At 35.5% G+C, this 25,281-nt stretch overlaps 1 protein-coding gene across 2 annotated transcripts in view; it reads right to left on the reverse strand.

Annotated features, from left to right (window-relative positions):
- Positions 1–25,281, reverse strand: part of LOC114141878 (mannosyl-oligosaccharide 1,2-alpha-mannosidase IA) — a 208,692-nt gene that overhangs the window by 53,169 nt on the left and 130,242 nt on the right. For both annotated transcript variants that reach the window (XM_028012751.1, XM_028012752.1), the window contains exon 4: positions 10,913–10,993. In XM_028012751.1, coding sequence (XP_027868552.1) covers positions 10,913–10,993 — 81 coding nt within the window. The remainder of the gene's footprint in view (positions 1–10,912; positions 10,994–25,281) is intronic.

Consider the following 25,281-nt stretch of genomic DNA (forward strand, 5'->3'; position numbering starts at 1 on the left):
ATGGCCACCCATCATTCTCAAGAAAACATTGTTTTATAATTACTGTTGGTAAGGTACAACGAGAATGCTTGTGAAGAAATGCAAATGTTGTAAACTGTGGCATTTTTACTAAAAGGTTACATCATATCCAGTGTTATTTTTAAAGGACCACTCCTCCCACTAAACAACGTTATTTACTATTGTCGTCGTACAGGTGCCAACGATAAATATTTCCAGATGTGCCCATTCTGCAGAATTTCTAAGTAGTAAATCTAAAAAACATTTATGCTAAGGCATGTTGTCTTGTTTTTTAAGAGAGACTAATATATATTTTAGACTTAAAAATGTGAGTATTTAGCTCAGTTTTTGTGTACAAAATAAGTTCCACAGACTCATACTAAATAGTTGAGCTTATAGTTAGGTACCCTGATGTAATGCTCTAATTTCCACATAATTTGGTACACCTGCAGAACAGGGATGCAAATGGTCCTATTTATGAGCAGCTGGCACATCTAAAACAGCTACCAAATGTGTGTAAGTGATGGCATCATGCATGGAGTTTTAGTGTCAGGCAAATGATTCGAAAGTCAAAGCAGAAGGTGGCTAGACATAGAGGACGCACTGTGGGTTTTGTAGGAAGCCAGGTGGTCTTGTGCAATTGGTCAGCCTGTGGCATACTCCTTGATTGCAGGATGACATGTGGTGTATGAATGCCCTCACAAAATTTAACTTCTTTCAAGCCACTTTCCTTTAGCAGGAATTGAATTCTATATTGTTATATGCATTTGGTATGGGTCTCCCTTTGCACCCCATCCACTTTTGAAGAAGTAAGGTGAACCAACACATTTAAATGGTGGTTCTAGAAAGTCTCCGGTATTCTATAAGTACTGTGGTTTCTAATACAGACTTGAAGTAGAGAGTGAGGATTAATTTGTTGGCCCAATCTGCAGAGTGAGTGACCTATGAATCTTAAACACATCATCTTCAATACTTTAATTCTGTTTGACACAGTATTAAGAAACATTTCTTCTGACTTTCATTTTGCGAATCTTGTATAGACAGGTATGATTTTCTTGATATAAACATTCAAAAGCAGGGGTCTCAAACTCCAGTCCTTGAGGGCCGCTGTCCTACAGTTTTTAGATGTGCCACAGGTACAAAACAATGGAATGAAATGGCTTAATTACTTCCTCCTTATGTAGATCAGTTCTCCGAGCCTTGCTAATGACTTGAAAATTATTCTATTCAGGTGTGGTGCAGCAGAGGCACATCTAAAAGTTGCAGGACTGCGACCCTCGAGGACTGGAGTTTGAGACCCCTGTTCTAAAGGTTATGATATTAAAAAAAATGTTAGACTCTAGGACAAATGCAGCTCCTGTCAATTTGACCAGCAAGCAACTGAAAAATGAAAATGTGTAAAATACAACAGAACTGTAACCTACAGTAAAATATATATATAAATAGGAGATTTTGTTTATTCAAGTGAAACTAGTCAACAGAACTTCAACAAATCACTTACCTCTACTTCATATCAGTCACCCTGATATAAAAAATAGTTTGATTTGAAACATTTAAGTGTGACAAAAAAAAGCAAACAGAAGAAATATTTGCATTTCAGCACTGTAAAAGTGGAAAATGTATAATCCCTATATTACATTTGTAATAAGTTTTGTATGTTGACATACATACATATGTTGTACGTCAGGTACAACAAGGAAAATGTACCTGACGTAAAGCAATTCAAATTCAGATACATCAGTGCAGAAAATATAAAGAGAGCTAAAAATTCCTTGCAGGCACTCTTGGAATGAGATGCAAGGAGAAAAAAAATTATAAACAGCCATGCTGGGATCATTATCATATTCTTTCAGTAGACAAAGTTTTTTATTGAGCTTTAAGGCATAAGGGCTGATGTTGGGTGAGCTATGAATATGTTTAGCCAGCATGATCCTCTGCATGGTGTGTGAAGGTCACATCATTCAGTTTTAGAGACACCTTTGTTTCCTTGTTAATGCAGGCAGCAAACACACTGCACGTGAATATGACAGCAGAGTTCCTCCTGACACTTAATGATAGAGCTTTATGATGCAAAACTGACAAACTTCACATCTGACAGGGATCCAAAACTCATTGTCTTTCTCTCAGCATGATATTTAGTTATTCTGTGTGTGCGAGTGCTGTGTTGTGTTACGACCCAGTAGAAGACAAAATTTAGAGACAGAAGTGGGTCGCTTAAATTAGAAGGGGAAAACAACATGCACTTGTGCAAACCTTTTCCTTCAGAAACTAAAAAAAGCATCTAAGATTATAGTATCTTAAAGGTGATGCTGTGGAAAACACTGCAGGACATAAATAAAGACACATTTTAAAAGAGTTGCAGTGAGTAGAAATAAGGAGGTTTTGCTTCTCACATTTCAGAAGCCATAGGTGAAAGTCTTTGACAGGTTGATCTGTTTGTCCCAGAATAACTATAGGCAGCTAACACAATAGGAAAGCAACAAATATTTCACTTTAAGAAAACACCCAACTTTATATCAGGAGGTATTTATTTTTAGAGTGACTGTTTTGACCTTTTTATTTTTTGTTTTGACAGGATTGTAAAAGAGCAAATTCATTATGTGGCTGCTACAATTTATTGTCTGGTTCTTAATCGTTTACCTGTCCAAAACCCAAAAACAGAATAATACTATTCTTTCATCTTTTCTCTTCCTCAATTGCTTTCTGACTTTTATTCCCATCGGTTTCTTATTCTTCTGTCTATCCTACATGGACTAAAAAGGCCCGTCACACATGGCAGGCCACCAATTATGTCTGGATTCAGAATACTTTTCTAAAACCACATTCCTACAAATCTTCCTAATTTCAATTCATGGGATTATTCAAGCTTTAGAATATGAAGAAAAAAAATCCACGTTAGTTTTATATACCAGAAATTATGCGTCGTGTTCAGATTGGTGTTTATGCCCACAATACTTCAAAGCAACAAACCCACTTCTGCTTACTTTTCTATAAAAATGTTATAGCATGCAATTTGACTTTATATACATGTAAAAATATGGCTATCATGCATATGAGAACTGGTAGATGTCTGTCACCCCTCTGGTGCAAGTTACATCTCTGTAAAGTGAGACAACAGCTGGAATCTCTGCCTAGATGGGAAGAAAAGCATCCAAAAACTGATGGATCAAACCCTTCTGCCTACCAAAAAAAAGAAAAGGAATATAGTCATGTCAGATTTTAACAAAAAATCAGCGGCAAAGAATGAATACCTAATGAAATACAAATAGATGATACTGAAAAGATGGAAAAAGCTGCCTGTAATATCCTTATTGGCCTAAAAAGAATGCAGTTTAAAAGATAATCTATTTCTGTATCCACAAATTAAGTCATGTCTTAATTTGGAAGCAGAGCACTTTTTTAATGTTAATCATATTTTTTAATCATAACTGGTGTTTTTCTGATTGCAGTGACAATTTACAGTGAAATACAAATTTGTATCTGTACATCACAGTGATCTGTGAAAAGAAAGAAAAATGCTCAAGTCTATGAACAGGTTTTAGGTCATTTTATCTTTCGAGCAAAGAATACTTTAATAATGGCTGTTTGTCAGCAATTGTAATTACTCCTGAGACAAAAAAAAGATAGGCAATAATGTTTAAGCATAAAACAAATTCCCAACATGTGCAGTCTTCCACTGCATGTTCTACTTATTGTATCCCATTATTGATCTGGAGCAGAGAATTCCACTTCTTGTTCCCCTTGTTAGTTCTACCCATGCCATCTCCTAGCGTGTTCAAACTTTTAGACTTTCTAACTTTTTCCTCACTCTCCTTCCATGTTTCACCTTCTGAGACACTCTTGCAGTTGCTGAGCAGCGGATGAACACACAGCCTTCCCATCTTTCTCACCTTCAGTAATCACCTTTGCTTGCTTTCTTCGTTTCCTCTTTTGCTTGCTGATGATCATTTGAGCTCTCAGCCCGGCTGCTGCCTGCCTCTCTCCCTGCTGCCTCAGCTCAGCCCACAGGCAATTTTCACACAAGGCTGATTGAATTTATTCTTTTTCCTTCTGCAAGTCTGCCTTCACTCTTCACTGTTCTTGCTAAAAGAACGAGGCAACAAGTTCTCATCGCCACGCTTATACATGCATAAAAACGGACAGTGACAAATGAAACACGTGAGGCATGAACAGCTGCTAATAAGACTGCAGAAATCACACAGATTTGTGGAGAAATTGAGAGTTTACTTAAACAGGTTCAGGTAACAAAAGCCTCAAGACTAAAATCTTAACAGGTAGAAGGTATGCAGATGAATGCAAAACCACAGAAACTTAAATAGATTCTGTGTACAGAACAAAGGAATGTCGTAGAAGAAAAAAACTCTGTACTTTTTCAAGCTAAAACTATACTTAGTTGTTGAAACCAAAGAGTTGAACCAAAATTAACAACCCTTTAACAAGTTTTTATCCAGCGATATATTACAAATATCAATTAATTGCGCCAATGTTATGCAAGCCTTACATCTATTTGTCTTTTTTGTTCTTTTAAATTAAAAATGTTAGTTAAGGTCTAACAGTTCATTGGATAAAGCACTTCAAATGATTCACCTGCTTTGACTGCGTACATGTATGAATAGCAAACAGAATAAATTTCCAATAAAACCCGGGGGCAGAGGCTGGCCTTTGAAATATTCTAGGAAATGCTTTTAGTATTGGAGACTAAGTACAGTTTGAATGAAAGTAAATTTGAACAGAAAAACAATATTGTGCAATAACCAACCATTTGCAAATGTAATAATTTTAGAATTTCAAATGACCTGTCCTTCCTAAGTAAAGCTTATCACAGATGAAGCAGTATACCATTGAACCCTGAGCTATGTCCAAGCAAACTGAGGATATTTAATTTACACTTTAAATGGCAGTGATGAACCAAGAGCGCATGAAAAAAACTATCTTTAAGCATTAATTTGTGAGTTATAGGGGAAGAAAAAGCTCAACTGAGAAATACATGCTGCATTACTGATGAACAGAAATTCCAAATCCCTTAAGTTAAACGCAACACAGATTTTTTTTTTTTTTTTGCTTCCAATACAGATCATAATAATTTATCAAAGATGATGTGTAACCTGTTTTTACCTCTGATCAAATGACTACCTCTGAATTTATCTGCCATTAATTAAAGTTTCTGCTCTAAAACATTTAAACAGTCAATGCTGTGATCGGTTTTGACGCTGCATAATCAAGTAGAAATAAACCACTCAGGCGTTGTCAGTCGTTCCCCTGAATTTTTGGCACACATCTTCAAGTGGATTTTTAAATTATTAGTAAAGGGAGTTCCAGACAAAGCTCCTGACAACTGTTACAAATCTACTGTCTGGGATGGAGTTGGCTTGGGCCCCAAGCAAGGTGTGTAGCCAAGTTTTAACAATAACAGTATATTTTGAAGTGCACAGATTACAAATCAGTAACTTAATTTGTGCACATTATCTTGCTTATTGACTCCGAGTTTAAATTTCAAGGTGATAGTGTGCTGCTGCTTCCTGTCTATGTCTATATCATATTTTCCAGCTACTTTGCTCAGATATCCACAAATAACATTCACTACATAAAATACATATTCACTTTGAACATAATAAAACATCTTGACAAGTGCTTCTATCTCTTACAGTGAATGCTGTGCATATGTTACAGTCAATATGTTATTTTCAAGATAAACATACTTAGCCTTTTGCACAGCAGAAAAACAGCAGGAGCAAAACATAAGTTTATGAAGACTGTAGTTGTATATGCCGCGTCAAATCTAAGATTATAAATCAATGATAAGGCTATGCAAGACTCTGGTAGTGTGTTGCAAGAATAAATCCCTCCAGCAGAAGCTGATTGGAACAAAATATATCTTCCTGACAAAGAAAAGCAAGAATAAGATGAACTGGAAAGGCCACACTATATGAATCTCATAAGCAAGTAAGTTGTGACTCACTCATTAAATTGTTTTTTTTTTTAAATTTAAAGCCAATTTTGAAATGTCATACTGTAAATCTGTATTAGCCAATGTCTGTTTTGAAATTATTATAATGAAGTAAAACAAGAATTCTGATGTTTGTCTGCATTGTCAAATAAATAAATATCAAAAACATTATGCACTATTAGGAAATGGGTGGGGACCAGCACATTGGTCTTCAGGACAGCATTTATGCATTATTTTTTTTAAAGAAAGTCCTACTGCAGACCTTTTTTATACAAGTATGCCACATGCAGCATAAAGTACTTTGAAAAATACAATTTAAAAAAGTCTTGCTGTCTTGACTGGCCAATTACTCATAATTGGCTGTGACATTGCACCACGTGTGTATATTAGGCATGGGCCAGCATGAAATTCTCATGGTATTACTGAGCAAGCACAAAAGAAGCTAAAATAATTTCAAAAGACCTAAAAGTATGACAATACCTTATTAGAAACAGAAACGCAATGGTTGTGCTGCTGGTGCTAAAACAACATACAAATTCTGAGTTATACTTTTATCAAATCATTTATTTAAATATACAGTTATTTTTAACAACAATGTAAAAAATCTGATATTAACTGCTTAATTCCTCAAGTTATCTGCTTTAGTAGCCAACCTACAGTTGGTCAATGTACAGAAAAGCAACTTGTCATAGTTTTACACGTACCGGTGCTCCTTTGTTTTCCATGCAAAACCAGATTTCCATGAGTGAAAGAATGAATTATCATTATTTGGGTAATCTATTCTATTTAAACAAAATACAACAAAAGATATGTGACATGGGACAGAGCATGCAAAAGATATTGGCCCTCAACACAAACATCTCAGTTGAATTTCGATCTTGGGATCTTTGATGCAGGTACTCCCTCTTGTCTCTCTTTCCTTTCTGAATTCTGAACCAAGTGACATGCAATCCAACAAAATTAAAAACAAAACACAGTAGCGCCTACAATAATTGTCTGTTTTGTGCAAATTTTTGGACCTAAGCAGGCAGTTGTAATGACAGATGACAGCAGCAGCAGCTGGACCACCTTGAACAAGACGGTGTAAGGACCGTTTCTATATGACTGACCATTAATGCCTTCTGGGCTCCAAGAAAACACACACATTAAAAGTACATCCCACATGGTCAAAACAACAGAAAGTTATTAATGGTTAGGTGTTTTTGCCGTTCTGCTTGAAGCACTTCTCCAGCAAACTGTGTCCCACAAGGAGTCATAATCATCTTCCGCTCCAAAGCAATCATTTACAGCAGCACCAGCTGCCCAATATCCTCTGGTCAAACGGGATCCACAATCTCATAATAGTCTCCTGTACGATGTCTCAGCAGATTTAAGTCTCAACAGCAGCGACAGACCTTCAATCTGTTGGTTTTATCATCCAAATTGAACGCCAGACTGCAGGGGGAAGTTTCTAATGGGGGGAATTCAAGGGGAGAGTGGGCGATCTGGTATAAATCTGGCTCTCAGTAAGGACATAAAAACCCATGTGATTGATATCTGCACAGGGCAAAGGGTATCGACAGATTTGTTAATAAATTAAGACTGAAAAGGATGGCATTGTTCAAATAAAGGATGTAAAATAAAAGAAAAAAGTACTAGTTAGTGTGCAAACATGATTAACCAAGCAAAGAAGTCAAAAAATTAAGGCTATAAGTAGGTTTTTATTCAAGGTGCTTGGAATTCATAACAGGTTATGTTTGAGTGACGTGGTAAAATAGAGGCAATCTTTAAAGAAAATGATTTTTTATACAGTATGTTCATTTTAGAAATTGCCATCAATGACTCCATTTATAGAAATTTCCAAGGAGCAGTGAATAAAACAGAGGAATATATTCTGCATGACTTTAAAGGCAGGCAAATGTGAAATAATGGATCCGACAATATATTCTGCTCTGGTAATGTATTCAGATTTCACTCATTCAGCAGTAGTGAAGAATTTTACCCCACTCTCTCCTCAACTCAGCTGGCCTGCAAATCAATGTCCATTAAAGCGACCGAATGTTCATATGTCACTGCATCTTCATTCCACTAATGTTGCTTTGGCACATATCTTAGTCTCTTTCCTCTGACTGCAGTGTTCAAAAACGTGCAGCTGCAGTGGATAAAATGTGCATGCTCCAAAAGGCTGCAGATACTTATTATGGCGACATGTTAACCTCTGGTGACTCCACAATGTTCTGATAATAAACTCGACCATTCGTGTTGTGTAGTCGTCATAGGCAATTTTAAACAATTATTTATCCAGGCAAGGCTTACAGGGTCGTCACGCTTCTTCTAAAGCAGAGCCAGCTTTAGCACACGCAATGTTTGTCGGATTCAGTACAACAAGTTGCTGCTTCCAGCAGCTTCTCTCAAATGAATGTGGCAGACTCAAGGACATCTTTTAAAATCAACGTACAAAGCTCGAGTCTTTTAACAAAACCTTAAACTGCCCTGAAGTTTCTAGAAATATATATTTTTTTAAACTTCAGGGTTGATTTGAGACAATATTTTTGTAAAATGGAATTAATAACGATCTTACAAAAAATTATTTACTTCATCGCCACTTTATATAAAGCAGAATATAAATAGAAAAGTTTAGCGGTGTTAAACTCTCATTAATACTGGTGTATTTTTATAAAATACAGCTTACATGTACAAATCCTGCTTTACGGACGTCTAATTTTATTAATCACAATTACAATGATGTTAGGTTATTTCTAGTTGTTTTTTTTAATTATTTTTATTTTTTCAGATTCAGATTTAAAAAAATATATTTTTGTATTTTTTTCAGACTACATTTTGAAAGATTATTTTTGTATTTCTTGGAAGATAAAATATCTTATTTTTTAATTACTGTGTATTTACACACGTAGCAAACCAGCCAATCACATGGAGGCAGCAAAAAGGCACTTAGGCATATAGATGTGGACAAGACGACCCAGTCCAGCTAAGAAATTACTTATCTACTGGGGTTTCCCCACAAAACAGGTTTTGCTAAAATAGTCTTAATTTGATAAGAATATTTCAGAACATGCACCAGGTAAAACATGGAAACAGATGTGCTGCAATAGTAGAAGACCACGGCAGACCCTATTCCAGTCAAAGAACTGTGTTCAATTCACACAAGTTAGTGGCAAACTTTGGGCTTTTGTATTAATGAGCATTGTTTAACTGCCACCGCCTACCTGACTATTGTTGCACACCACGGCCATTATTTCATAACCACAGTGTACCATCTACTAATTTATCTTTTCAGCAGGGTAATGCATCATATGATGAAGCTTAAATCATATTAAACTGGCTTTAACAAGGAAGTGAGTTCAGTATGCAGTCATCAAATCTCAATCCAGTAGATCACTTTTGGGATGTGGTGGATTGGATGTTTTACATAATGGATGTGTAGCCAAGAAATCTGCAAGAACTGCATGACGCTGCTATGTCAACATGAAGCAAAATCAGTTTGAGACAACCTGCTGAATTAAGACAGTTCTGAAGGAAAAGTACCTGCAAGATGCCCCTAATAAACTGAGTTGTGGGTGTAGATTATTCCTAATAAATGCCTTTGTCTAAATTCACATCATTAGACGGTCTCATGTCAAAACGGAATTGGCCAGACCATAGGTGGCCTCTTGGGAAACATTAGAGAATATATGGACCCCAAGAGTCATTTCAACTTCCACAGTAAAGTTGTAAAGTCAGTATAAGACTGTTATGAGTTGAAGTTGTGGTGGCAGTGGTGTAGTCTGTCCTTGATATGCTGTTACTTAGAGGTTGGGAATTTTATAAGAGAACTGACTATACTGAACTGATGATTAGTGTAATCCTACAGCATGTTGCCTCACTATGATAAAGCCTGAAGTGTCTTGCTGGGTTGGAGGATAAGGAAAGGTGTGACTGTAGATGTACACAGTGGTATTTTTGTAACAAGGTATTGATGATATACAGTGCATGCAGGAGAGGTGCAGAAGTATGTTTATGGGAAGAGGAAAACAGTAAAGAAAAAAACTGATCTGGTGTCAGTTTGGTGCATAGCAATAGTAAGGTTGCATTCACACTCTCAAAGATTCTCCAAATTTGCCATAAGTTATTTTGTCAGTGTAAAATATAACATCTTCACCCAGAGTGAATGGAGCAAAGACAACATTTATTTTAAGTTGCCTTCTGTATGATTTATTTTTGAATGTGTAATGTTGCATCGGCTCTTTTTGAGTTTTACATTCCAGATGTTTCCTAGCAGCTAATTAAAACTGAACATTTAAGCCAAATTATAGAAACATTATTTACATCACTAACCGCATAACATCACTGGAAGCACAATGACATCAGTTTGTACATTAATCACAGACTCAGTCATTTGAAAATTTACAAGCAATTAATTTATGATTAAATTTCTGCAAATAAGGATTTAAACAGTCAATCACAAAAGTATCTATGCTTATTTAATACACTTTAAACAGGTTGACTGTTTACAATCTGAGCATTTAAATGAATGATTAAGAGCATTCACTAATTAAAAATGTTTTTTTAAAGTCAGAAATTCCACAAGTAAATTTCCTTTGACAAACTGTCTTTTTTATAACCACACAACCCAATCTTGGCTATCTAATAAAAACATGGGTGGTTCAGCCAAGCCCACAAAGCAAAATGTAATTAATATAAGAAAAAGTAATCTATAACTTAAACATAATTTTATTAAAATTTGGTCAGAATCTGTAACTATTTTGTCTTTTTTTTGGTCTAATTAGTGCCCATTAAAAAACTTACCAAAAAGAGGCTTCATTAGAAGTTTCTTGATGATAGTTTGGGGGACACATTACTTCTCACAAACACACTCTACTGTCACACTCACACAGGATGTTCATCACTCAAACTCCAGGTCTGGTTGGAGATAAAGGAAGCAGCAGATCTCACCAGAGAAAAAGGACAACAGACATCTATTAATCTTACCTCCTCTCCTGTCAGGTAGTATGCCGAGAGCAACCCGCCGACGTAACGAATGTTCACCTCAAAGAGTGATGCCTCGCCATTCTGTTGAACCGAGAGAGGGAGATCAAATTGTCAAATATCATAATTCAGCTAAGCCCTAAAGTCAGGAATAAAGTTGTGGTATGAAAGGAAAAATGAACACAGTACTAAGTCTTCCCATCTAAACTCAAGCTGTTGTTGGTTTGGGAACTCTTTTGGGTGCACATCAGTCCAGATGTGAAGCTAAATATTTCAGTCAGTGAAGTCTCTGAAATGTATGATGATGTGTGGAAGTTTTCTCTCTTCCAGGTGTTCTGATTTGCATTGCACGCCTGTTTTCTTCATTTCAAAGACGCATTAGGCGGATATAATGCATGTGAAAGAAGTCTGACACTGAAGACAAATTTCACAGTTTATCATTCCAGTTTGCTTTACAACACTGATTAGTTTTGTTCTCTTTTATAGTTTAAATTTGAAAATTTAAAAAAAGTCTCATGGACAGAACCAGCTACTTTCAAGAATTAAATAAATTTGGGATTAAAAAAATACTAATTTAAATTTAGTTTAAAATACAGTTTAAAATTTACTTGGCGGAAAATATATCATAGCATAATTTTGTCAACCAGTTTTCATGCAAGAAATCTAGATGAATACTGTTCCTCAGTCTCTGGAAACTTATCAGTCCTTAAACAGTGATATACAGATGACTTGGTATGTTCACAACAGAAAGAGTTCAAGAACATTTTGCAACACAAGCTCAGTGGCTTTTGCAACACCACAAGCAAAGTGTCACTGACCTCAAATGTAGTGTCCATCAAACTGAGAAATCTGGCTATGTTTTTAAAAAATGTGTCAACATTATTTTTAAACTGAACACAAGAGAAGCTGTTTTAGGAGACATAACTGAATGTTCCAAAGAAGAAATATATATATATTTTAAAAATCTGTTTTTGAAACAAACGTTTTACTAATATTCTTTGTCAGAAAAATAAATCTGTAAAGTACTATTTTGTTAATTCAGTAAGTTTTCAACATGATGGGTTTAACATTGGGATGGTAAATTTTAAAAATGTGAAACACAAAAAAGTCAGGTGAATATGCCAAAAGGAGGAAAGATGGCATAACTGGTGCAACATTTGGGCATAAAATACTTGCATAAAACAAAATAGCAGCCATGTGTTCTCATCATACATTGGGTCATGCATTAAAAGTAATAAAACTTCTTCCAAGTCAACTTGTAGGAAAACTTAACAGAGAGTTGTTAAACATTGTTGATTATATGAAATTACCCTCTTCAGATTTTCACACTTCCACTAAGAGTATCATTCATCCAGGTTTTTAGACTATTGGCAACTCAGTGTCTGTACTTGGACTATGATACCGGGTCTTTGACTGCACAAAAATCTAAATATGCCACTTTTATTTTGGAAAGAAAGGGTGCTTTCATTTCAAAGGAAACATTTTCCATTTCCCAGTATGAGCTGCTCTAAGAACCTTTAGTCCTACAGCAACGAGGATCTGCATCAGTAAACAGAGCGATATGAGTTACCACAAGAAATTCCAGCTCATAATATAAACTAATAGGTTGATACGCGATGCAGTTTTAATCATGGACATAAAGATTTAGCAATGAAAGTCAAAGTTGTTTCTTGTAAAAGATAGTTATTTATTTACATTAAGTAAAAGTTTCAGTTGTCAGTATGGTGGGCCACATTTTATTGTTCAGCTGCAATAACAATAAAATGTGACCCACTAGTCCCCAACTAGTGGGTCACAGTATCTACTGTTGTCTGGAGATGATGAGAAATATATGTTTATACTTCATAAGCTTGGGGAAAAGTTTCTTTTTTTAAACAACGCAACAGGTCAAAAAAACCTGAGAGCATTGAATCAAGTCAATTTCTATTCAATTTCCTTTCAATTGTCAGAACAACAGATTTGGTTATTTATAAAAATCTGGCTCTGATTAGCACTGATTTTAGAGAACACCTGGGCTGCAGTGGCTAAACTTCAACTTTTCTGGACAGAAACACCTGAAGGAATACAATGTTCAGTATGTTGGTATTACAGACAAAAGGATAGTTCCTGCAGAATCCCCATGATAGCAAATGTTAATTAGGAAATTCTGCTGTATTCCTACAAGCACACAATTTGACCCAATCCTTAATCATTAGTCACTGTGGGGATAAGACTGGCGAGGTGAACCTGTGCTTGTGAGAAAGTCTCTCAAACCACCAGGCTCTCATGCCCTCGCCTTCTCTTTGTGTGCTTGTTATAAAGAGATCTCGCTCTCCAAAGACATCTAGAGGCAAGCCAACTTTAAAAAGTCAGCCTAGAGAGGCGAATCCATGTAATTATGTTCCCCAGTGTTTTGTCTCCTCTTTTGTCTGAGTCTCCTGCAGCTGCAGGGTGGTATTGATTAAAGAAGATCACTAGTTAAAACAGATTTTTTTTCCCCCCTTTGTTGTACGACATAAAATTGCTTTAAAAATGTTTTAATAGTGATTCTTGAGAAGAGGGACAAAACAGGTCGTATGGATAAAGCACAAAATTTGAATAAAATATACACAAAATATAATTTTTTCAAATATCTGACTAAACTGACCTGGGCCATGTGAGCACAACAATAAATGTTTTTCTGGTGTTTGCTGAATATTTTTTATTTTAAACATTGTAGTAGGTGGATGGTGTCTGTAAAATCCCTTGTCCTGGAGCAGAACTCAATACATTATAATAGTTTAAAACAAATAAAGCAATACTAAGATTATATATTCTGACAATTAAGTGTAAGTATTCAAATAAATAATTATAAAAGTATCAATAAATCGAATTAAAATTTGTTTTTATATATTTTCAAACTCAATTGAAATTTGTCCCAAGTTTTTGTCAACAACATCTGACATAAAAATAATGTAAAAAAAATCAGGCATTATTGGGGGCATCAGAACTTCTGAGGACCCCATGACCTCTTTCTTTCTCTCCTTTTGCTAAGAGGGCTAAGCAGCTCTGGTTAGATTATGTTATTCTATAGTTTTTTCTTCCATTTTATTCCTAAATTGCTCGTCACAACCATGATGTGTCAACGCCATAACTGACAATTTACAAAACCTTGATAAAATTTTGTAAAATAAATACTTAATCTTGTACTGTAAAGATTTCATGGACCCGATGAGCTACAATATGGCCTCCTTCAAAATAACATCATATAAATTGAGGTAGTTTGGCATTTTGTCAACTCCGTCAGATCAAGTATTTCTTTTTACTCACTAGTTTGTCACCATCTTTAGTTCTGCGTCAACACCATCATGCACTGTCAACTCCGTCAGATGAACTTTATGTTGTTTTTTTGAAATAATATTTATTTTGTGTCTTGAGAAGCACTTGTCTGTAAAACTGAGTACAAATATCACTAATAAGGTCATTAAAAAATATTTTTATATTTATTTTTGTCAGATGGTGATGACAAAGTTCTGGGTCAGGCTTGTTAAAAATGTAATTTTCAAAAAAACAATGTTGCAACTGGGAGCCTGCATCTTAGCATCTTTACATTTCCAAAACATTATTTGTCATATTTGTATACATAAGCTTGAGTAACAATTAAAATATATTTAAGGAAATTTTAAACCCATTTTGTCCCACCTCTCAAGAATCACAGTTAAACTGAATGTCATAAATAATACGTGTTCCGACTGTAGTAAAGTCAACAATTATTGCATCAATAGCAATACTCTTTAAGATCAGTGCAAATCTGGAGACAACTTCACTTATTCAGAACCTTTCCACAACTTCCAGTAACCACATGTATTCTAAAATCTATGAAGCGCACTACCTTGCTACTTTATGTGTGGCAGATTCCTTGTTCTAAGCCAAATATGAAATAACAGGTAACACTGCATGCGTCGCCATATGTCTCCATAATCACTATCTCTCTTGATCGCTGAGAGGATGAAGCAGAATGGCACTTATTGACTTGGAGACCCATTGAGAAGGAAATTGCCATTTCTAGAGTGGATGAGAAGGAAACTGTAATTGGGTGCCAAAAAGGGCAATTTGCTTCACTTCGGAACATATGATCAAGATGGGAATTCACTCACATCTGTTCATCTTCTCTTAATAGTCTCTATATACATTTTCACTTAAAATAACATGCTTAAGCATATAATACAACTCTTTTATATGGTATCTTTTAAATATCAATGTATGTTATTGCCGTCTTACTAACAGACTCAGAGTAATGCACATCGACAAAGTCGAACAATGTTTATAAAACCTTAAAAAAAAACTACAAAATTGTTGCAAAACTACCACTTAAAAAAGTGTGAAAAAAAGCTGGATTATTACCTGGGAGATAAAACTCCTGCGCACTATTAGACATGCAATGTTTATTCAGGAACATTTTGGGCTCAAATCAAATCTCTATTAATTGTATTAAGTTTACAGTTGCTTGTGTTTATATTTATAAACCTTCTACTACTTGATTTGTATTAGTAAGAAATTTAGCGTGTTTCTGCAAGTGTGAAAATATGTAAATAATACATGTTTTTACAGTAAATGTAAAATTTGGATGCAAGGTATTGTTTCCCCTTTATGCATTAGTTGTTCATTGTAAAAATGCCTTTCACAACCTTTAGTAATTAAGCACCTAAATGTCCCAGTAGGAAAATATTTTAAACCTCAGAATCACTTGTTACATATTGAGTTATGATGGCTAATAAGAAGGTTTTAACCTTTATTTCTTTCCTACCCTTGCCATGTTTTATGCAGCTCTGCTATTCAGGTGAAGCAGCAGGGCTTTTGTAAAAGTAAGGAGCTATAACGTCCACAGGCTGGTGACACTTTCTCAGACAAAGCAAAGCCGCCTCTGGCAGGGCTGCTGAGCTGTCTTGCCAACTCAAAAATGAGTGGCCGATTCTGTAATGGCTGCCCAGTGGCAGTGATTAGGGATAGAGTGTCTATTTATCATCAGTGATTGTGGCTCTCAGCAAGATATGCAAAACGTACAGTGAAAGGAAATGAGTGAGCTGACAAAGGCTTTGTCAGTCAGGCTTTCACTTCCCAGAGCAACCTCAATAAATCACTAAGAAGGCATTGTGAAAGGCTTCCATTCATCCAAGGATTTATCTTGTGTACATTTAAAGGTAAAGAACAGACATGATAGCTGCCATTTGTGCTTTCATTTGACTCTACTATGTTTTTCCAGGAACAGTCAGAAAAAATACTTTACTGCAAATGGGGTAACTGTCGAGATTAAAAACCTCAAAGCTCTGACAACACAGTAAACAATAAAATCTGTGCTGAAATAAATCGATTCTTGTTATGTCATGAGCCAAGCTACCTGGAGAGAAGATTGAAAACAATGTTGAAATCCTCTGAAAGGATGTTTTATGTATGATTAAATAGAATGCTATATTTGTATCTGCTGTGCAGAAAATAAAATCCAGTATATGTACAAGAAATTAAAGCCTAAGCTACTTTCCTAAACAGTCAAGTGATATCCAGATGTACTGTCAGCATTTTTAATTATTGATTGATATTTGACTATTCTTCCTATAACAGAAGACAAAGTCAGACCTGTCTTCCCGCTGCTAAAGAAACAGAAAATGTGAATGTAGCTCTGTAGTTGAAGAATTGAAATGTGCAGAATCCAAGTTGCTTGAGATCCATTGTGAAGTTTCCATAACTGTTGATTTGGAGACGAATGTCATCTATTGACGTTAATCCAAAGTGTTTTGTCAAGCCAAAGCAAGCATATCTATGAAAAACTGTAGAATTTTATACTTTTCTCTGCTGAAAAACATTGTGGAGATACTGATTTCATTTTCTAACAGGAATGGGCAAATAACAAATAACAGTGGTATCAATATGCTAGATTGGCTAGCGACCTTGCCTGACCTCAACTCCATGAAACATGTATAGATTATTGCCATACTGACGGAGATGAGACAGCTGAAGCAAACAAGGCATTCTTCAACATCTCAGCAGAACCACAGGTTGAACCTCTCCATGCCTTGCTACATAAACTCAGTAATTCATGGAAAAGGAGACAGAGCCAATCACTGAGTGCAAATGCTGTACAATACATGAAACTTCTTGCCAGTAAGCCCACATTTCTTCCGTTTTATTCAACTTGTGCAATACTGTAATTTTCTGAAAATGTTATTTTGTTTTGTTTTCCATTTGCGGAAAACAAAGTTTGAAATATATTTCTCTCAGTGTAATGCATATGGGTAATACACAAATACCAGTTTCTGAATAGAACTGCTAAAATAAAATAACTTCTTGCTCTAGTTTATTAGGATGTAAATCAAGCATGGCATCTCTCCTGAGAGTAAAAGTATGAAATTTGATGAAGTGAAGAAATACTATCTTTTTGTTTAGTTCCACTCATGGTGAATAAGCATATGGAATAAATGATGACAGCTAAAATAAAGCAATTGACTTCAGTGTAGATACCTACTATCAGCTTGTTAAACTCCAAGTGTTACTCAAAACAGCAGCAGAAAAGGAAAAACAAATTTCACAAAATATACATAATAAGGGCATCAAACTACAAATAAATTTTACTGATTATTTTTTTGCCTAATTATGCATCATCCTAATAAAAATAAGTTGAAAAACTTTAAAACATTTATGAATTTTTATCCAACTGTGAAAATCACATACTGGAACATGCCTACTTAGCAGTATAACCACTTGTTTAGTAAAGCCAAAATAAAAACAATAAACAAAGCCTCCCCTGTTACTAAACTGAATGATAGTCTGGGATTTAACTGTTTACTTTGTGTCCCTCATCTCCTCACTTAGAAATATAGAACAAAAGCAACTGGATACTACTTTTAACAATGCTTCAAGTATTTAAATGAACCAACTAATGAAAGACAAATTTGCATTTTAATGGCTCAACATAATGTAATTGCTGTGCAGGAGGAGCCACAGCAGAAAAGAAAATTGATTAATGAGGGTAATGACTCACTGGGTACACTGCTGTCGAAGCTTGTTGGTGTTCTGCTTCACTAGAACCCCACAATGAAGCGGACAGTCTTTGCCGCTTAACTCTCAGCTGATGAGCGTTCCACAGTTGTGGCAAAGATATCTGCTGTTGCTCAGCCCAGATCTGCCTGCGAGCCTGATGGCATGGCTGGCTGCTGCGCTGCTGTGTGCCAAGGAGCTGACTAGACTCTGAGCCTGGTGGGGTTTCCTGCTCAGACGTTAATGCAATGATTTACTGCTAATAAAGAGGCATAGTTGTTACTGGGTAGATGACTCTCAGCGTTGCCGGCATCCAGGTTTCCACAAGCTCCCACAGTTCAAATCACAATTAGACCAATGTGACAGAAAGAATGACCCAATGAGCCAAGGCTGAAAATTAAGCGGATGATTGCCTCTCCAACCAGAGCTGCTGATTCATACTTAGTTGCTGTGATTTAACTTAACGCTGCTAATTAACATACAGAAATCATGAAATGGACCAATCTGATCACGTTACTCTAATCTCTGCCCGTGCAGCAGAGCAAACTGCACACAATTTAAGCACAAACTTAGCACCGTTGAAGAAACCTTAATTGTCCACAATGCCAACAATAAATATGTTTAGTGCAAAAGCTCACAGAAAATGATGTGGAAATTGAAATGATGGAACAAAAACAGGAAAATGTTGAACCATTGCTTTTTTACTACTAGAGTTGTATAGCAATATTAACATTCTACATGTTGATATCCAAAAAGTGCAGCTCTTATGTGCAACTCTTTGTCTGTTGCAAATCCTGCTATAAAAATGGTAGCCATCTCAGAAATTATGTCTGCTACTGGAGAGGATAGATGAACTGAGTGTAACTTATCTCAAAATTAATTTCACCAAGCAGAGAAGCCCAGCTTTCACACCATAAATGATTTATGAGTATTACGTCGTTAAACTGTTCAGTTCATAGCCTGATTAAATAACTGAACAGTATCTATAATAAAAAATGTAAATTACAAAAGCCAAAGGTAACAATGTCATTTCAACCTGTCACAAAAATGCTGTGGCCATGGGAAGAGAGCCTGAATAGGAGAAGAATGCAAACTTTAAAAAGTAATAAAAACAAAAAAAATAATTTTTGGGGGGGAGGCCATTTACCAAATGGACACTGTGTTTTTCTAGAGAAGAAGTCAATAATCAAGTGGAAATTAACAACATCTTCTGTATGCAATACTCATACAACTTTGGATAAAGTGTTCTTATTTGAAGTCTGTTGTGACCATTTCCCAGAGCAAAATTCAACTCATGAAAGGGACATGAGTGTCAACTAGTTAACACTAGTTGGAGAACTTCGAAATTAGAAATACTATTTTTACTTCATAGGCTTAAGGCAGCCATTTTTCTCCTGCATGTGATTAATCTGCACTATTTGAGAGTGAATACTGTTGAAAGAGAAGACAATTTAGACCAAACTGTCTATTTTGCAGAAAAGAGACATGAAATGTTTTTTTTTTATCTAGAAAGCTAGAGCTTTTGTGGAAATTCTTTTTTTTTCATCAACAAGTACCACGTCAGTGAGCTGAGAATCTTTTCTGAAGTGTTTTTTAGTGGGAATTGAAATTAAAGCAAGCTACTTTCAACATTTTACACAGAACATTTTAATTGACAGGCGGACAGTAATGGGTATCAGCTGAAATACATCAATCTATGTGCTGCAGTCTAGTTAAATTCTCACAATGCATTTTTAAAACCTCTGCCTAGCCACAGTGAATGCCTAATTTTGTCTCAAATCAATAGAGTGTGGTTTAATGGTCTGAGCATAGAGACACTAATTTGGGCCACTAGTTTATTGTGAGAATATCCAAACGTATGATTCAGTTTATTTTTCTTTCATGGCATTTATCCTTAAAATCCCAGTATTTAACAAGCATATAGGATCTCCCTAAACATTATCAACTAGGTGCATGGAGAGAAAACTGTATTTACACCATAAACCTCCACTAAATGCTTTACTTTGTGTAGTAACAGCATGATGAATAATTAATCAAATACCACCCGGGTGATAAATTATAGCTGATATACGACCCAGCCCAGGACTCCATATCCTTCTCTTTCAGCCGATTTTCTCTTTTTATACATTTGCAGACGCAAACAGACACAAACACAGAATCAGAGCAAGCAGCTTGGTGTGTACATGTTTCTGCTTCCTCCTGGGGAATCCAGCGGCCTCCCCACCACATCGTCTATGATAATGCGCACGCCTCATGGGACATTGCTATGCTCTCACTCCGGAGTTATTATTCACCCTGCTGCAGTCCATCCTTCTTCATGACTCTGTGTGCGACTACCTGCTTCCATCTCTCATCACATACTGTACACACCTCCCACTGTATCCGGCCTTGCTGACTGAGCAGCATCCTTCACTTTTCCTCTCCGACACTGGAGGCTGCTTGATTCCAAACTACGAAGATGAGAGGAGGACAAAAACTGCCTTCTGACCTTCTGGATTTATACTGATTATATATAACACATGGCCACGGATATCCAGATATATTTAAACACAGTAAAAACAAACAATCCTCTTTCTAACGTTTAATCTTTTAGTAACGCTTACCTTACAAAGAGAGCTCTTTATATGTGCTAATCCACCCCTTTATCAAAATAAATTTATTTTCATGAGGTTTATTGAAGCTGATATTTTTTGCAAATTTCAGTTTCTTTCCATGAATAAGTTAAATTATTATTTTGTAGTAGCCATTTTTGTTTATATCATCAGAGTTGCATCAGCAGCTGCGTGTACACGCCAACAGCTCCAACTCCTCTTTTTTTTTTTTTTTTACCATCTTGCTGCTGTTTTGATGTCACCTTCAATCCATTATTTATGCAGCAACATTCACATTTAAAAACTGTGATATGCCAAACACAATTTTTTTACATTTGAAGCTATTTGTATTTTTGAAATGATGTGTACAAGTGAGAATCAAGGATAAACATTTGGTATATAATCTGGCAGAGGAGTGCATGAATTATAAACATGCTGTGAGCAAACACAACAATGCATCATGCAAAATGTCCTCTGCCGCCACATTCCGAGACAGAATGTCAGCTCAGCTCGACCTCAGCTCAGTGGCGTGGCGTCTTTGCAGAAACAATCTCTTGACGCTGCAAATGACACCGTTTCTCTTCAGACGCCTTCATGACTGGGAGCAAGTGCAGTCTCGTTTAAAGCAGACAAGAGGTCAGGAGGGGTCAGAAAAACAGTTCCGTGGAGGTAAACAACTACCTGGCTACAGGTCTCATTGCTACCATTTCTAACGGCACTAAATCACATCCTTATGTGGGAACACATTTACAGAATAACTGCTCATGTAGAGAGATAAAAACTGGTTTGATTTAATATAGAAATCAAGCCAGTTTTTAGACAGAAAAGAAGAAACACTGAAGGTCTTTCTCAGAAATGTGATCAATCTTTAAAAAACGCTGCCATTCCGAGTCAAGATGAAATCAACTGGGGACAACGGATTTACAGTGGCTGTAAATCAACCAACATGAAAGGTTTTTGTTTTTCTAAAGAACATTTGGAAATGTCCTACACATTTTAATATGGTTGGCTAAAAAAGACAGCAGAATGGTTCTCTGCATTCCTGTCACTAGCGTGTTGGGATTTAGTTCCAACACGCCAGTGACAACTGCATTATGAAGTTATCAGACAGATTTTGTCAGGAATCTGAAATCTCTTAATACAATCTCTCACCAAGCGTTTCTGAGAGCTTGTCCAGCATGAAAGCCAGATTTTTTTTCTGGATAAATAAAAAATACAAGTTGGCCTCCTGCTCCAGCATCCCTTTTTTAAAACAAAACGACAGCAGCAACAACACAAAACCCTACTGGAATCATTCTTCTAAAAAGATCAAAGATAACTAGAGTCTAAGAATAGGCTACTGTTAGAAACAAACCTTGGTTGCTCTTTGGTGTTGTTGCTGCTGCTCTTTATCTGAATGTCATAAAACTGTTTTTACACTTAAGCAGATGCCTCAAGCAAAGTTCTTCACTTCTGTTAATATACAAACACCACCACAATTTGATGAGATAGACTCAACTCTTGTTCCTTCTTTCACTATCGAACTTTAGCAGATTTCTCTGGTAATAACATATTTTGTATGCATATACAGTATATATATATCAAATAACATATTTTGCTTTATCACTGAAAACCATAAAACTAACCAGTTTGGTTCAGTTCAAATTACCATCATATGAGAATATAAATAATGAGATATTTCAGGCTGAAACAACCATATGTTATGCTGCAGGTCTAGCTGCAACCTTTTCACCAAGGACATTCCAACATTTCCCTCCAAGAAAGGAAACCGTTTTCATACCTGGGTTAATTTGTATTAACCCTGGTATGAAAACGCTGCATATTCACGTTTTAAGTGCTATGAGGTATATTCATTGTTGATAACATTATTATACGTTACAATATTAATCACTGGACCCCATAGAGGGACATTTTTTTTTTTTCTATTCAGATTCAATTCAGTCAATTTTTCACACTGGAGTCCCTCTTTAGACTTTCTTGACAATAAATATAAATGTTTTCTTTTAGGATTAACACATTTCATCAGAAAAAACAGACAGAAGATCTCCATGCATCCTCAAGAATACTCAAAAATACCCATGAGATTTCATGTTTGCTGATCTTAGATTTGGAAATAAAAGCCTGAATGAATTTTCAGACAATATTTAATCACTATGTCTCAAAAATTATTGCCAGAGTAGTTCTAGTTATGCTGAAGAGGCTTCATGAGAATCGTAAAATCCTGATGGGAAATCTTTAATCTATATACAGGAACAACTGTGACATCCCAACAGCCTGAATTTCACAGAGGAAATGTGTGCAAATGTTCTGATTACTCAGTGTGAGAGCACTTTTAACACATCAGCATATACAGTATTTATTATACAGCCTGGAGGCTAACATCACAGAACACCCAGAAAAGAAATAGATTGTTTTATTGCCTTTATAATAAGTCAGCGGTAAAGACAAAGAAATCAGCATACAGGCTGTGAAGACTTTTTTATATACCCAATGTTTTATGTAGGATGGCTATTTTAGACTGCAGGATAAAACAATAAAAAAGCAACTTAAAAGGAAATGACTGTTCTGATAACATGTAAAGCATAACTATTATCAATCCGGATCAGCTAACCTGCTCTTTATTTATGAACATAAATCACATATAAAAAAGAAAATGGGATAAAACTAGGTGTGTAACAACACATTTTAGTTGTTTCTTTTCCAATCAATGTTTTTTTAATAAATCATATTCATATAATAATTTCAGTCTAATTACTGCAGTTTTTCAGCAAGACTCAGCTTGTGATCTTCATAACAAAAGGATCAATGATATCCCCGTTCTTTGTTTTTATAACTATAGTAAAAATCAAATTCTAAATTCAGTATCATCTCTACAAACTTAAAAATTAAGCACTTTTAGTTTTACAATTTTAGTTTTCACTAGCAAAAAGAAAGAAAAGTTCAACCATTATCTTAGAAATAAAAACGTGTAACAGCAGATATTAATAAATCCAATTATTGCGATAGTGTATTGGGAAAAAGACAGATATAAAAAACTGCATTTCAATAATAACAATAATACTTCTGATAAGTCCAACTATTTTCCTCACTCCTTTCTCTCTCATCTTTTTCTTATGATTCTTCCATTGGTTTTTGTACTTCTACAGTCTTAGGCATTTTGTGCCAAGTGTGAACCAAAGTTTGCCTTTTAAACAGCAATAAATAATATGAGGTTAAGTACCGTGCCCAGTTATATAGCAATAACAATGCATTTACAATATATTATGTAGCCCTAATGAATAGATTTCATAATCTGAATGGAAAGAGCACCAGGACGCAAACTTTGGCATTGCTATTTAGTGACAGTGGCTAAATAGCTTACAAAACTTTAAGTCATCTGTCTTCCTATCACAATTTCACTTTCCAACAAGACAGTATAAATTATTTTAATAAGGTGAGGGTTTCGTCAATGCTAATTAAGCCAAATTAGGTCATTTTACATGCACCTGAATAGTGTATTGGGAAAAAGACAGATATAAAAAACTGCATTTCAATCTGGCAAAAAATCTCATGAGTTCTCATTTAGGAATAAAAATAAGACAAAGAAAATCAAATTTCTAGCTAACATTTGTTTTTTTGAATATTGTTACTGACAAAAAAAAAAATAAGATCCCAGAAATGCCCTGTCGCTTTAAGCTGCAAAGCTTGGACACAAGAGCCTTGGATCCTAATGAGCTTGTTAAAGTGGTGGCTTTTTTTGCAGACTTCGTTATGAAAGGGTAAGATGATGAAAATGCCAAAGCTTTAAAAATACTCTGGCTACTACAATATTGTCCCAGCATTCAGCCTCCTCATGTAAATGACAGCCTTTGTTATGTGGTTGTGGTAAAGAGAGGTTCCAGATGCAGGGAGTAGACAGGAGACAAGCAGATTGGAAGCAAGAGTTACTAAAATTACATGTGCAACAACAAAAAATGCAGAGAAAGAAAACCATAATCACTCCTAAAGTATTTCCAACATTAAGCCAAATCCACAGCTGATGACATTGAGGCATTAAGAGTTGAACAGATGGGAAGAATAACTGTAGGGAACACTACGATCCAACAGTAAGGAGGTGATAACTCAAAAAAAAGTACAACTGAATGATTTAAAAAAGGCAAGAGTCAGAAGGGGAATTGTAATTAAAAAATTACTTGACTTGAATAGATTATAAAAAGAACACTAAAAAGAAAGGGTCACTGAACGCATCTCCTTATCTTCCTTAATTGGCAAAATAGAGCAAACTTAACAAAAATCCAAAACATAATAAAAGACCCAAATTATGGAAGGCTCTAAATATAATCAACAATGTTAATATGATAAAGTTTAAATAACTACCAATGAATGTTAGAAGCAAATGTTAAATCACTACAAAAATATGAATATGGTCTCAATACACTACGGACGTTTGTTTTTAATAGCCCCTGATCCAAATTTATTAAAATGTCATAGCATTAGACAATTATTACACTCAGACAATGAATGAATAGAGTTTTTAATATGAAGTGGGGATAAAAAAAATGTTCTGACTTAAAATATTTCCATCCTTGTCTTGCTTTTTACAATTTCCTCCTCTGATCCGCTTACAGGCTGCTTTCCATTGGATTAAGACCTCTGTGAACTGAGTCTTCTCAAACATTCATGACCTCAAACAGTAATTTTAGGGTGCAATAATTTGACTCTACTCAAGTGAGACCCTGATCAAATACAGTTCACAATAAAATGAGAAGAGCTGAGCCTTAATGCAAATGAGTAATAAAATCTGAATGGAGA

This window comes from Xiphophorus couchianus, chromosome 3 (genome assembly GCF_001444195.1).
Source record: "Xiphophorus couchianus chromosome 3, X_couchianus-1.0, whole genome shotgun sequence".
NCBI lineage: Eukaryota > Metazoa > Chordata > Actinopteri > Cyprinodontiformes > Poeciliidae > Xiphophorus > Xiphophorus couchianus.